General features: G+C 43.5%; 1 protein-coding gene across 1 annotated transcript in view; it reads left to right on the top strand.

Annotated features, from left to right (window-relative positions):
- The window catches only part of LOC134965221 (myosin-10-like), a 347,571-nt gene extending 332,403 nt beyond the window's left edge, over positions 1-15,168 (top strand). Inside the window, exons 30-38 of the mRNA XM_063941726.1 lie at positions 2,150-2,461; positions 2,592-2,744; positions 2,914-3,162; positions 5,388-5,600; positions 5,695-5,907; positions 5,993-6,154; positions 11,743-11,871; positions 12,370-12,458; positions 15,027-15,168. Of these exons, the coding sequence (XP_063797796.1) occupies positions 2,150-2,461; positions 2,592-2,744; positions 2,914-3,162; positions 5,388-5,600; positions 5,695-5,907; positions 5,993-6,154; positions 11,743-11,871; positions 12,370-12,458; positions 15,027-15,168 (1,662 nt within the window). The remainder of the gene's footprint in view (positions 1-2,149; positions 2,462-2,591; positions 2,745-2,913; positions 3,163-5,387; positions 5,601-5,694; positions 5,908-5,992; positions 6,155-11,742; positions 11,872-12,369; positions 12,459-15,026) is intronic.
- Positions 15,169-15,992: the final 824 nt, after the last annotated feature.

The following is a 15,992-nucleotide window of genomic DNA, read 5'->3' as shown; positions in this document are numbered from 1 at the left end:
CAGGATGCTGGTACAACGGTTTTATTGCAGGTCTCATTAAAGCTAAGTGGAAAACTATTGTCTTCCACTGTGGAAATCTCACACAGACCCAAGATGGCTCTGCACATGCTCTGTAGTAGCTTTGGTGGCCATCTTGGAACAGGGGATGAAGCTTCCCTGAAGGAGCAGCAATATGGAGTCTGCACTCCACTTTCTGCATGTTTCACATTAAAATGAAAGACTACAGCTAGCAAGAATTTGTTTCAGAACAGTCAATAAAATACTGTTTTCATTAGATGTAGGTCAATATATTGTATTAGTGCATGTATTTGAAACACAATTTTGACATTCATTTGTTGAGCATGCCAGACAAAGTAAGTTGAGTGACATGCTCAAAGGGTTTGCCACTAGTCTGTCCTGCCTCAGACTGGTCAAACATAGCATCTGTGTCCTGTGTGCTTTACAATCAGTGTATATGGTTTGCCACATTTTCATAGAGTTTTACAGTTTAATCACTTGTTAAAATACCCGAAAATTAGTGAGACATTTTCAAAATAGTAAAAAAAAAATATTACTATTATTATTAATGATAATAATAATAATAATAATAATAATAATAATATCAATATTCTATAACATCCATGCATATCTTTTTATGAATCTTTAATTAAAAAATAAAAATATTTTCCACATGTCTACACATCGCAGCCTTAAAAGTGAAACAAAATATTCCACAAACACTTTCTTACGTGTACTTATGGTAATTTTTCAGTGTTGCTGAAAATAAGTTTTAAAAGGCAACTAAACCAAGAAGTATGAATCATATTGTCCAATATTACCCTAAATACCACAAAATATACGTTCCAGCAATAATAACATACAAATCATTTATGGATCCACTAACCTGTATGAAACATGCTGATTACAGGCAAGACAATCCATCTATGTGGCATTGGGCTTGAGTTCACTGCCCCCTTCCCCTCCCTGCACAAGACGGAGACATCACACTGGACAGTTGTTTAACAAGTCAGTTTACAGCAAAGGGCTTAGACTAGTACTATGTGTGACATATTTGGTGTCCTCTCTAGCTTGTCTTGATGTCGTTTTTTGTTTATTAGTAATTTTACCTACTGTTTGTTATACCACCTATTCATCATGGGCCAAATGCGATTTGCAGGAGCTGTCGCGATTCTGACAGGAATGTCACTAGATTTAAAGCGCCATTTAGTTTAAAGGCAAAACCAACCTGGTTTCGCCTTTAGCCTAATTTCCACTTTAAAAATAGTGACTATCTCGCCGAAATTGCGCCAGTTCCCGCAAATAATGGACTATTACATCGTACCCCGCGTGTTATACCAGCTATAACATTACTAAGGCAAAACTCGGGGGGAGACGTATCAAACCTTGGTGAGATATAAAGCAGAGAGAGAGAAAGTACCAACCAACCAGCTCCTGTCATGTTACGGATATGGGACTCAGGGTCGACAGTGTCTAGGTCGACACCTATTGGTCGACAGTGGCTAGCTCGACACTAGGAATAGGTCGACCCGGCCATTAGGTCGACATGAGTTTTTCATGTTTTTGGTGTCGTTCTCTTCGTTAAGTGACGGGGAACCCCAATTAGTGCACCCTGTCCCCTCGCATGTCTCGCTTCGCTCGTCATGCTTCGGGCAAGGTGCCCCACTCCACTACCGCTGCGCTCGGCACAGGTTACCGTTCCCAATCGTAGTCCACGTGGATCGTAAAGTATGGAAAACTTCCCAAAAATATATATAAAAAAACAACAACAACTCATGTTGACCTTGTGCATGTCGGCCTAATGGTCGTTTCGACCTATTAATAGTGTCGACCTATTCACTGTCGACTAATGGGTGCCGACCCAGAGTCCGGATACCAATGTTACAGGCTGTGTTTGAAAAATGACAAGAGCTGATTGGTTGGTACTTTATCTCTGTACACGTTATCTCTCTCCCAGGTTTAGTACATAGACCCCTTTATCTCTCTCCAATGTTTGACACATTTGCTCCATTTTCTTTCCAGAATCCTATTATTTCAGTGATACTGTATATGATGTCAGATGCTCATAAAGTATTAAGCCATTGTACACCGTTTACCATTTCTGTTATTATATTCTGGCAGTTTATAACTACTGTATCCTGTGTCCTATTAGTTCAAGGTGAACCTGGAGAAGGTAAAGCAGACCCTAGAAAGTGAGAACACCGATCTAATAAAGGAAGTCAAAAACCTTCATTCAGCAAAACAAGATTCCGAACAGAAGCGGAAAAAATTAGAGGGACAAGTGTCAGAACTTCAGCTCCGCGTCTCTGACAGCGAGAAAATCAAAGGGGATTTGGCCGAAAAGTTACATAAACTACAGGCTGAAATGGATGGCATGTCTGGTGCACTGGGATCCACGGAAAGCAAATCTATTAAGCTAACCAAAGACCTGTCTGCAGTGCAGTCACAGCTGCAAGATACCCACGTATGTCATTCTCTCTTTTCATCCTGGTTCACTACTTCCTATCATGTGTTTGTTTTCTTTCTGTGTATCATATCAGCTTTCTTATATCATCAGTAATATTATAATTGTGTTGTTGTAAATAATATTGCAGGAGCTGTTGCAAGAGGAGACCAGACAAAAGTTGAACTTGAGTTCTAGAGTCAAACAGTTGGAAGAGGAGAAGAATAACCTGTTGGAGAACTTAGAGGAGGATGATTCAGCCAAGAGTCAACTCACCCGTCAAATACAGGCCCTGCAACAACAGGTACATGTTCTGTAGGCCCAGCAAAGCTTATTCTTAATGTTAGTTACAGTATGCGAATAACATTTTAATTTAACAAGAGACTTGCTACTGACAGTAATTGCCAATTTACTTTGATTCCAATGTAATTAGTGTTTGTTCACCGTCTGAGTTATTTTGTTTCGCTCTACAGCTTCTTGAGTCTAAGAAGAAGATGGAGGAACATGGAGGAGCAGTGGACGGGCTGGAAGAATCCAAGAAGAAGCTGGCAAAGGAGTTAGAGCTTATGTACCAACGTTTTGACGAGAAGCATCAAACCAACGACAAGCTGGAAAAGACTAAAAATCGCTTGCAGCAAGAACTGGACGACCTGATGGTGGATCTAGACCATCAGCGGCAGATTGTTTCCAACCTGGAAAAGAAACAGAAAAAGTTTGATCAGGTAAACACAGTATAAAAAGGGTTTGGTATGGCCTATCCACAGGATGTCGGCAAGCTGAAAGAGGACAGCGGCATGTGGAACTCGGCACGCTGGTATTACACTGTAAAGCATCGTCACCATCTCTACTTTACAACTGTAAATAGCTGGTAAAGCATCATGATTAAATATGTAAAGCTGAGAGGGTGACAATGCTTTACAGCGCAGTACTGGCATGTCGGGTTCCACATACAGCTGCCCCCTCTTTCGTGCTGACATTCTGTCAGTAAGGTACAGTAACTCCAACTCTATAAAAACTGTCAACAGATAATTGATATTCATAAAATCACAGGTGTTTACTCCTGCCTGCTGCCAGCAGAATACTGCAGCATGGCATTTTTCAGCAAGGATGACGGATAACAGTGAGTGACACGGGTGTAGTATGGTATGCCGGCGACCAACACACCGGCGCCGGAATCCTGACAGCCGGCATACCGACAGCGTGGCGAGCGCAAATGAGCCCCTTGCAGGCTCGTTGCGCTCGCCACGCTGCTGGCACGGTGGCGCGCACGCCACGCTATCTATTCTCCCTCCGGGGGTAGGGTGGACCCCCAAGAGGGAGAAATAGTGTCGGTATGCCGGCTGTCGGGATTCCGGCGCCGGTATACTGTGCGCCGGGATCCCGACAGCCGACAAACTGAAGACCACCCGAGTGACGGGTGTAGTATGGTATGCCGGCGGCCGGGATCCCGGCGACCAGCATACCGGCGCCGGAATCACGACCGCCGGCATACCGACAGCATGGCGAGCGCAAATGAGCTCCTTGCGGGCACGGTGGCATTTTCTATAGCTAGTTGTTGGGAGGACGGCTATAGTTCAGTGTGTCTTGTAACTGTGCAGCTCTTTGACAAGACCTGAAATAGTTGGTGATTAACAATTTACAGAAATGTCACATGTGCTATTAGATTATAAATATCATTTATACAGCTTTGTTGATACTTTAAAAGTCAACACTTGGTACCTTTCCATTAAACAACGTCTATTAATAGAGGCTTTTGCTGCTTTCTGACCACTAAACAACCTAAAATGGTAGCTCAGACATCAGTGATGGATTTACTGCTTTTCACAATGGCGGATAAAAAATAGTCCACCCCGATCTGACTCTAGAACCAGGCTTCACCATTTAAATGACAGTAGTTCCCATGAATGCCTTATAGCCCCATGTCAGAATTAGTTGTGATGGTTTTATTTAGATGGCAGACTGTATTAGCTAGTGATCTATAGCTTGGTCATAGTCGCCCTGCTCTGGTATGACACCTGCCAAAAATAAAATGATTGGGGAAAAAGGCTCCTCCAATCATGCCTCCCCCAAAATGATGTCACCCATTCTCTGGGACACTTTCATGTCATCCAAAGCATTTTAAACTAGAGAGTTACAATTAAAACTAAAGAAAATGCTTCGAAAACTAAAATGTATACCTGCCTTCCGACAGGATGTATAATTCCTTCTGACTTTTTGTCGTTTTGTGAAAAATTATAGAAAAGTGTATAATTTATTTTTCTTATATTTGCCTATTTCCTTGTAGAAATCTTAAAATGGAAAAAATTATAATAGTTCAAGTATATTTTCACATCAAAACCTTTTTTTTTTTTTTTTTTTGCTTTGGTAAAAAAAAAAAAAAAAAGGCCTCGGCAGGGTAAAGGGAGAGAGTAACCAGGCCCCCTGCCACCCCAACCCTCAGGGAGCATCACAACAAAGGACCCAACAGGGTGAAGCTTCACCCCCGACTCTTGGTCCTGCTCCTAGGGAAGGGATTTTCGCCAAAGCACAATTATTAGCATGGGGAATCTTCTTTAATAAATTGGAATACTCCTATAAATGTCATCTTACAATAGTGTCACTATCCTGAATAAAAAGTACATGTGTAAATTTAACAAATGTTTCTTGGCGTATTGATGATATCGATCTCTTACAAAAGCTACAGTATCGGCTTAAACATGCCAATGTGGCAAAAATCTGTTTTGGAGTAATGGGCAAGCCATTATACAATTGCACAGTTTTGTGCTTCAAAGTCCATACTTTGTTCTTAGCAGTGGGCAGAGAAGTCACATGACTGCTCTGCCCACTGCAAAGAACAAAGTATACATATATGTAATAAGCATGCTAATGACATGTTTTATATATTGCCCTATTAATATGATTGCTTTTTCTAAACTATTTTCCTACTGTTGGCGTGTCCTTTCTCCAGATGTTGGCGGAAGAAAAGAATATCTCTGCACGCTACGCTGAGGAGCGGGATAGAGCCGAGGCTGACGCTCGGGAGAAGGAAACAAAGGCTCTGTCACTAAGTCGAGCCCTGGAAGAAGCTCTCGATTTCAAGGATGAACTGGATAGACAGAACAAGTTACTACGGGCAGAGATGGATGACCTGGTCAGCTCTAAGGATGACGTTGGCAAAAATGTAAGAACTCTATTATCGTATTGCTCCAAAATAATGTTGTAACGAGACTGGGTTACTAATGGCATTTAGTAACAATGTGATTGTGCATTTGTAGGTTCACGAGCTGGAGAGGGGAAAGAGAGCCCTGGAGCAGCAAGTGCAAGAAATGAAGACTCAGATAGAAGAACTGGAAGATGAGCTGCAGGCCATTGAAGATGGGAAACTCCGCCTGGAGGTCAATATGCAAGCCATGAAAGCTCAGTTTGACAGGGATCTCCTAAACCGTGATGACTCCAACGATGAAAAGAAGAAACTGCTGTTCAAACAGGTAAAAATAAATAGAAATGTGTTGTGTGTAAAGCTGTATTTATGCTGAAATCGGCTGCTGAAATCTACATCAATACGTCTTCTAGGTGCGGGATCTAGAGGTGGAGCTGGATGAAGAACGGAAGCAGAAAGCTCAAATTTTTGCTGCCAAGAAGAAATTGGAGATGGACCTTCATGACATGGAAAGCCAAATTGATTCTGCTAACAAGGGCCGTGAAGAAGCAGTTAAGCAGCTGAAAAAACTACAGGTAATATTACATTTACATATTTTTTGAAGATTTATTTTTTTCTTCTACATAATTAGACACAGTTCCCTTGAGAGGGCTGCAAAGTGACCTTTCTGATGACAAACCAGCAACGACATTCCTATAGTGATGATTGTCTAAGAGTCCTCTCATACTAATAGCTCTCTATAGACATATATAGTGGCAGATGCTCAGTTAGCTTAGTGATATCATTCAGGTGCTTGAAAGGGAGGGGTATTTCTATACAAGAAAAAAAAAGCATTTTGTTTCCCCCAGCACCCTGAATGATAACAGTAACCAGATTTAAATCCCACACAATATTAGAATTCAGAGATCTCGGTTACATATATTTCCGCAAATGTATGAATAAGCCCCAAAGCCGTGTCAAGGCCTCTCTGTATATTTGGGGTCCCTAGCCATATATCTAGGTGCAGGGTGTGGCACCCCAAAAAATCAGCATACGCCAGAAAGCCCAGGGCAGCATACCAGTGAAAAAACTATAATGTTAATGTTAATATCTCTCTATACTAATGAGTTGGCACCTTAGGAACATACAGTCAGGTCCATAAATATTGGGACATCGACACAATTCTCATATTTTGGGCTCTATACACCACCACAATGGATTTGAAATGAAACAAACAAGATGTGCTTTAACTGCAGACTTTCCGCTTTAATTGGAGGGTATTTACATCCAAATCAGGTGAACGGTGTAGGAATTACAATGGTTTCTATATGTGCCTCCCACTTTTTAAGGGACCAAAAGTAATGGGACAAACTAAACAATCCTAAATCAGACTTTCACTTTTTAATACTTTGTTGCAAATCCTTTGCAGTCAATTACAGCCTGAAGTCTGGAACGCATAGACATCACCAGACACTGGGTTTCATCCCTGGTGATGCTCTGCCAGGCCTCTACTGCAAATGTCTTCAGTTCCTTCTTGTTCTTGGAGCATTTTCCCTTCAGTTTTGTCTTCATCAAGTGAAATGCATGCTCATTCGGATTCAGGTCAGGTGATTGACTTGGCCAATGCATAACATTCCACTTATTTGCCTTAAAAAACTCTTTGGTTGCTTTCGCAGTATGCTTCAGGTCATTGCCCATCTACATTGTGAAGCGCCGTCCAATGAGTTCTGAAGCATTTGACTGAATATGAGCAGATAATATTGCCCGAAACACTTCAGAATTCATCCTGCTGCTTTAGTCAGCAGTCACATTATCAATAAACACTAAGGAACCAGTTCCATTGGCAGCCATACATGCCCACGCCATGATACTACCACCACCATGCTTCACTGATGAGGTGGTATGTTTTGGATCATGAGCAGTTCCTTTCCTTCTCCATACTCTTCTCTTCCCATCACTCTGGTACAAGTTGATCTTTGTCTCATCTGTCCATAGGATGTTGTTTCAGAACTGTAAAGGCTTTTTTAGATATTATTTGGCAAACTCTAATCTGGTATTCCTGTTTTTGTGGCTCACCAATGGTTTAAATCTTGTGGTGAACCCTCTATATTCACTCTTGTGAAGTATTCTCTTGATTGTTGACTTTGACACATATACACCTACCTCCTGGAGAGTGTTCTTGATCTGGGCAACTGTTGTGAAGGGCTTTTTCTTCACCAGATAAATATTTCTTCTTTTCCGTGGTCTTCCGGGTCTTTTGGTGTTGCTGAGCTCTCCGGTGCGTTCTTTCTTTTTAAGAATGTTCCAAACAGTTGATTTGGCCACACCTAATGTTTTTGCTATATTTTATGGGTTTGTTTTGGTTTTTCAGCCTAATGATGGCTTGTTTCACTGATAGTGGCAGCTCTTTGGATCTTATATTGAGAGTCGACAGCAACCGATTCCAAATGCAAATGTCACACCTGGAACCTACTCCAGACCTTTTACCTGCTTAATTGATGATGAAATAACGATGGAATAGCCTACTTCTGCCATGAAATAGCTTTTGAGTCGATTGTCCCATTACTTTTGGTCCCTTAAAAAGTGGGAGGCACATATAGAAGCCGTTATAATTCCTACACCGTCGTTCACCTGATTTGGATGTAAATACCCTCAAATTAAAGCGGAAAGTCTGCAGTTAAAGCACATCTTGTTTGTTTCATTTCAAATCCATTGTGGTGGTGTATAGAGCCCAAAATATGAGAATTGTGTTGATGTCACAATATTTATGGACCTGACTATCTCTAGAACAGGGATGGCCAATCAGTCAGCAACAAAGAGCCAATAAAAATCTTTAGGCATGCCAAAGAGCCGACACCATGTGCACGCCGAAGGCATGCGTACAAAAATGGGGTGTGGTCTTGTGCCTGCTAGGCCATGCCCGTTATAAAATACATTGAAAAAGCCAGATCCAAAATAAAATACATAGAAAGGGACAAATCCACATAAAATACATTTTAAAAGCCACATCCACATAAAATACATTAAAAAAGCCACATCCAAATAAAATACATCTAAAAAGCAAGATTAACATAATACACTTCAGTTCCCCCATGTGTCACTCCAGCCCCCCATGCCACTGTAGTAGCCCTTCATGTGTCCTGCAGCCCCTGCCACATGTGTCCAGTAGCCCCTGCTCCAAACCCGAGGTGATCCATGCTGAGGTAGCTGTAGTCCCACTCTGCTTGCCAGTAGGTTCTCACCTAGTATCCGGCTCCCTCAGTCCACTTAGTGACGCTGGCACTGCGTGCCCGGCTGGAGCGCAGTGGTTTCTGAATCTTTTGTGGTCACCTGTCCTCAAATGTCAGGAGCCACATCTGAATGAAGAAAGAGCTGCATGCGGCTCAAGAGCCACTGGTTGGCCACCACTGCTTTAGAAGCTCTACAGCTACAGATTTTTGTTTAATACACATAATTGGTACTTTTTATAAACTTGTTTTATGAAATATATGGGGTTGATCTTTCAAGCAGTGAAAAGAGAGAAGTGGATCAATGGAAAAGCAGCCAATGGCAACCAATGAGCTCCTACCTATCATTTTTTAGAATCTACTTATTGAATCTACCTGAAAGCTAATTGGTTGCAATGGGCAACTTCGCCATTGGTCTCTTTTCTCCACTCTTTTACCTGCTGTATACATCAACCTGATAAGTACCTTATGATAAAGAGGCTAATATTCCTCGCTAGATGTTCATCGTCTGCAGACCTACTTTGTCAGTCCCTCCATTGGCTACCTGTATTCTACCGTAGTCAGTATAAAATACTGTTACTCACACACAAGGCTATCAACCATTCTACACCAACATAATTTCTTCGCTTATCTCAAAATATCTCCCAACCCGGCCCCTTCGCTCTTCACAAGATTTACATCTCTCATACACACTCATTACTTGCTCCCATGCATGATTGCAGGACTTTCTTCGGGCTACACCCACTCTGTGGAATGCCCTACCACGTACAATAAGACTCTCCTCTAGTCTTCAAACCTTCAAGTGTTCCCTGAAAACTCACCTATTCAGACAAGCTTATCAAATTCCAGAACCGCTCACATTACCTTCATAGCTTTCCTATCCAATTATATCCCCGCAGTCCAGTCCAGACATATCCTCACATTTTCTTCACTCTCCTTTCCTCCTGACCCTGGTTCATCACTTCTGTGATGTGATATCATGCAGCCCACCAAGAACTTTTACAGTCTGGTGGATAACTATGCAATAGATAGCACCTATCCTTGTGTATCAATGCCTATTTCCCCATAGATTGTAAGCTTGTGAGCAGGGCCCTCCTACCTCTATGACAGTTTGTTTTTACCCAGTTTTGTATTCTAATTGTGTCCAGTTGTAAAGCGCAACGGAATTTGCTGCGCTATATAAGAAACTGTTAATAATAATAATAATGAAGAGGTAATTTATAGTATGTAACACAGTGGCGGAACTACCGCCAGTGCAACCAGTGCATTGCACTGGGGCCCACCACTGTCTAGGGGCCCAAAGCAGCTGACTCATTACCCAAAGCAAACTGACTCATTACATGCCGCTGTGTGCTGCAGGCAACCACCGCCCGCAGCACACAGCCGCCACCGAGGACAGGAGAGGAGCAGCGGCTTCGGGGGTGAAGGAGGAGGAGGGAGGTGGAGGAGGGAGCCGCAGCACACTGTAATTGGTAGAGGCGCTGCTGCTGCTGTCCCTTTCCTTCCCCATAGGCTGTCCTCCACCACTGTGAATGCTGGGAAGCGCATCCCAGCATTCACAGCGGCGGAGGACAGCCAATGGGGAAGGAAAGGGACAGCAGCAGCAGCGCCTCCACCAATAACACAGCGCTGCTGCTGCTACCTCCTCCACCTCCCTCCTCCACCTTCTCTCCTGCCCGGGATCATCATCTGCAAGAAGCTGCACGAGGAGCTTGAGCCAGCGGAGACTGTATGTATAATTTTCTTTCTTTCTTTCTTTCTTTCTTTCTTTCTTTCTTTCTTTCTTTCTTTCTTTCTTTCTTTCTTTCTTTCTTTCTTTCTTTCTTTCTTTCTTTCTTCCTCAATGTGTAAAAAGGGGGTCACTGTCTGCCGTTATGTGTAAAAAGGGGGTCACTGTCTGCCGTTATGTGTAAAAAGGGGGACGCTGTCTGCCATTATGTGTAAAAAGGGGTCGCTGTCTGCCGTAATGTGTAAAAAGGGGGGGCGCTGTCTGCCGTAATGTGTATAAAATGGGACGCTGTCTGCCGTAATGTGTAAAAAATGTGACGCTGTCTCCCGTAATGTGTAAAAAGAGGACGCTGTCTGCCGTAATGTGTAAAAAGGGGACGCTGTCTGCCGTAATGTGTAAAATATGGGACGCTGTCTGCCGTAATGTGTAAAAAGGGGACGCTGTCTGCCGTAATGTGTAAAAAGGGGACGCTGTCTGCCGTAATGTGTAAAAAGGGGACGCTGTCTGCCGTAATGTGTAAAAAAGGGGATGCTGTCTGCCGTAATGTGTATAAAATGGGATGCTGTCTGCCGTAATGTGTAAAAAATGGGACGCTGTCTGCCGTAATGTGTAAAAAGGGGACACTGTGGTACTATTTTGTGGCCACACCCCTTCCCCACAAAGCCATGCCCCTATATTTTTTTTGCGCGCCTATGGCGCGCACTGCCCCTGTTTTACATGGACGTGGGAGGGCTCCGATGCCGTTTCTTGCACACAGTGACGGCAGTGTTGCTAGGTATCCATTTCTCTGGCCCTGGGCAGGTCCCCCTCACCAGATCCTCTCCAGGGGTGAGGGGGTGGACTTGGATGGGATGGGGGGCCCAAAGCATTTTGTCGCACCTGCGCCCACCGATCGCTAGTTCCGTCACTGATGTAACATATATTGCCCTTTTAATTCTCTGACAACTTCTAGATTAGCTGTTACATGTAGTATTTACAGAATTTACGGTTACTTTTAGTATTTTGTGCTCGTTGTGTCATCTGACTAAATGAATGACTGTATAGACTTCCATTTTTAACACACATGTCAGAAAGTTCCACCTCAGACAATGAACGTGGACATGAAGAAAGGAAACATTGTAATGCATACAGTACAGCTTGGTAAAAGGGTTTATTTTCACATATCCTTTCTGATGACTATATACAACTGAAACAAGAGCAGTAACTATGGCCCTGTCCTGTCCTACAGCTCCAGCTGAAAGAAGTATGGCGTGAAGTGGAGGAGACGCGCTCATCTCGGGAGGAAATGTTTATCCAATCTAAAGAAAATGAGAAGAGACTGAAAAGTCTGGAGGCAGAGCTTCTCCAGCTACAAGAGGTTTGTCATGGCAGGGAAATGGGCCCAGGGCTGTAGCAGGGCACATCTGTACCACCTCCAAAGCACATGACGTAATGGGTCACACAGACGGGGAAGTAGTATGGGATCAGCCGGTAGCTGGGCACTAAGTGCATCCCAAGGACACGCTGCAGAGTGCCTTTCCAGACTTCAGAGCACCTCACAAGCTGCAGAAGGGTGTCACTGGAGCAGCGACCGTGCCTCTGGCTTAGCCTAGCACTCAGGACTCCAGCACTGGTTGCTCTCCCCACCTTATGACCCTTAATGGGCATAGTGAGATCTATAGCGATATTAACACAGATGTCTCTTAGATTAGATTAAATTTAGGACTCGTATCAAAGGAAATTATATTGATTGAGATGAAAGAACCATTATTTCACACGACTCAATTGCAGATGTTTCATAGTATAAAATGTGATGAATTACGCTATGTTGCGTCTAGATATTGCGTCATGTTTGTGCTTGCTTACTTTGTTACAGGACTTGGCAGCTGCAGAGAGAGCCAAGAGACAAGCACAGCAGGAGAGAGATGATCTGGCCGATGAGCTGGCCAATGGCGTCAGTGGCAAGTACGTGTCTGAGATGTCCTCACTGAGTCACCTATCTTACATAGCTAAAGCTCGTGTATAGTGTTTCCTGACTTAGTTACCCTTTGCCACTCTCGTATAGTTGGCATCAGCAGTAACAGAGGTACATGTATAAAAGCATGGTGGGTTCCCAATTTATATTCTTACACATATTACAGGTTGAGTATCCCTTATCCAAAATGCTTGGGACCAGAGGTATTTTGGATATGGGATTTTTCCGTATTTTGGAATAATTGCATACTATAATGAGATATCATGGCGATGGGACCTAAGTCTAAGCACAGAATGCATTTATGTTTTATATACACCTTATACACACAGCCTGAAGGTAATTTTAGCCAATATTTTTAAAAACTTTGTGCATTAAACAAAGTGTGTGTACATACACACAATTCATTTATGTTTAATATACACCTTATACACACAGCCTGAAGGTCATTTAATACAGTATTTTTAATAACTATGTGTATTAAACAAAGTTTGTGTACATTGAGCCATCAGAAAACAAAGGTTTCACTATTTCGGTCTCACTCAAAAAATTCTGTATTTCGGAATATTCCGTATTTTGGAATATTTGGATATGGGATACTCAACCTGTACCCCATACTGTAGATGTATTAGCAGGCACAGACAGTAAGTAACATACTGGAATATCAGAGGCAGGAAGATTCTTCCTCTGGGTTAGCAGAAATAATCTAAGACCTGATACAATAAGATAGATAGATAGATAGATAGATAGATAGATAGATAGATAGATAGATAGATAGATAGATCGATCAGAGAACAGAAAAGTGAAGGGGATGGACCATTAAGTATAATACCCCTTTTCTACCGCCTTGAAAAACCTGGGTGGAAAAGGGTCCTAATAAAAACCCCGACTCCAGTTACATGGGGCAGTGTAAACGGGTTACCTGGGTCATCTGACCTGGGACCTATTTACAGCAGGCTGGGAGCCCATACCTCCCGAACTGCAGTGTCCCACGGGAGGTTTGGGGACACAGCACACACAGTCAGAACTACTGGCTGTTTGGCTATGCAGACAGCAGCGCTGGCCGGGTAAAGGTTTATGCCGAAGTCACGCCACTGGGGTCCAAATCTGCCAGTTTTCTTGACGCTTGGAGATTACGTCATTTCCAAGAACCTGCCAAAAGACACTGCCCCGTGTGCAGTGGGGTCAGCTCCGCAGTGGAAAAGGGGTAAAGTCCCGGGTCTGACCCGGCTTGGAACCGTGTTCCAAATCCCGGTTCAGACCAGGGACTTTGGTGGAAAAGGAGCAAAAGTGAGTTAGCCAAATGCAATGATACAGAGGGCAGATTAATATAGTCCTGACATAGGGCCTAATTCAGATCTGATCGCAGCAGCAAATTTGTTAGCTAATGGGCAAAACCATGTGCAGTGCAGGGGGAAAGGGGGGCAGATATAACATGTGCAGAGAGAGTTAAGGGCCCTACACATCAGGCGACCCGCCGCTGAGCTGCCCGACGGCCAGTATGGCTGACGGGCAACCTGGCGGCGGGGGGGAGATGACAGGGGGAGTGAGCTCCATATGCATGCATGCTAATATGGACGAGATTGTCCATATTGGCCTGCATGCACAAGCGACCCAGCACCAACGATGAACGAGCATGGGGCCGCGCATCGTTCATCGTTGGTGCCTACACACTGAAAGATATAAACGAGTTCTTATTAATTGATAAACGAGAGCGTTCATATCGATCAGTGAAATCGCAAAGTGTGTAGGGCCCTTAAGATTTGGATGGGTCATATTGTTTCTGTGCAGGGTGAATACTGGCTGCTTTATTTTTACACTGCAATTTAGATTTCAGTTTGAACACACCCCACCCAAATCTCACTCTCTCTGCACATGTTATATGTGCTCCCCCTGCAGTGCACATGGTTTTGCCCATTTGCTAACAAATTTGCTGCTGCGATCAGGCCTGAATTAGGCCCATAAATGGGATAATGATGTAGAAGGTAGTACACTATACAAATAATCCTTTGTGTGGGCACTAGGTGATGCTGTGTTAACTTTTGCTGAATTGCATTATACTGTAGTGGATCCTAGCACTGTAATGTGCAGTCAGGCCACTACGTACATAATATGCAGGAGGACTGCATGGGAAGTATAGGTCTGTAGAACCAGTGCATTGTTTCCATGTCGGATAGCAGCAAAAATAATCTCTTTGCAGCTCTAAAATCACCCTGGATTATAAAATAGATGAGTGCAAATATAAAATAGTACATGTTTATATGAGCACTGGGAGTTCAAATGGAGAACAGATAAAAGCTCTCCTGGTTCCAATGATTGTAGATACAGTATCACACTCAGTGATGTGATCACTACATGTCAAAGCATACAGGCAATCAAGTACAGTAATTAGGGAAATTATATTTGAAGTGCAATTATACATATGCCACATATTCTAAACTATAGTAACACAAGTAGAAATTAAAGTACTGTAGTTGTACTTGAGATGGCGGCTTTGGCTAGAGAATGTGTACATGCATGAAGTCATTCTGTTGCTATTCTCATGATTTCTGCTCTTGTAGATCTACCCTACTGGATGAGAAACGTGCCCTGGAGGCAAGAATTGCTCAGCTTGAGGAGGAGCTGGATGAGGAACAGAGTAACATGGAGCTGCTGAATGACCGATACAGGAAATACACTCTGCAGGTAACACAGCAGCACTAACACAGACAGGACAGGTGCTACATGTAATACACTCTGCAGGTAACACAGCAGCACTAACACAGACAGGACAGGGGCTGCATGTAATACACTCTGCAGGTAACACTGCAGCACTAACACAGACAGGACAGGTGCTGCATGTAATACACTCTGCAGGTAACACAGCAGCACTAACACAGACAGGACAGGTGCTGCATGTAATACACTCTGCAGGTAACACAGCAGCACTAACACAGACAGGACAGGTGCTGCATGTAATACACTCTGCAGGTAACACAGCAGCACTAACACAGACAGGACAGGACAGGGGCTCCATGTAATACACTCTGCAGGTAACACTGCAGCACTAACACAAGACAGCACAGGACAGGGGCTCCATGTAATACACTCTGCAGGTAACACTGCAGCACTAACACAGACAGCACAGGACAGGGGCTGCATGTAATACACTCTGCAGGTAACACAGCAGCACTAACACAGACAGGACAGGGGCTGCATGTAATACACTCTGCAGGTAACACTGCAGCACTAACACAGACAGCACAGGACAGGGGCTGCATGTAATACACTCTGCAGGTAACACTGCAGCACTAACACAGACAGCACAGGACAGGGGCTCCATGTAATACACTCTGCAGGTAACACTGCAGCACTAACACAGACAGCACAGGACAGGGGCTGCATGTAATACACTCTGCAGGTAACACAGCAGCACTAACACAGACAGCACAGGACAGGGGCTGCATGTAATACACTCTGCAGGTAACACTGCAGCACTAACACAAGACAGCACAGGACAGGGGCTCCATGTAATACACTCTGCAGGT

This window comes from Pseudophryne corroboree, chromosome 10 (genome assembly GCF_028390025.1).
Source record: "Pseudophryne corroboree isolate aPseCor3 chromosome 10, aPseCor3.hap2, whole genome shotgun sequence".
Classification (NCBI taxonomy): Eukaryota; Metazoa; Chordata; class Amphibia; order Anura; family Myobatrachidae; genus Pseudophryne; species Pseudophryne corroboree.
This window is presented reverse-complemented; position numbering and strand designations above follow the sequence as displayed.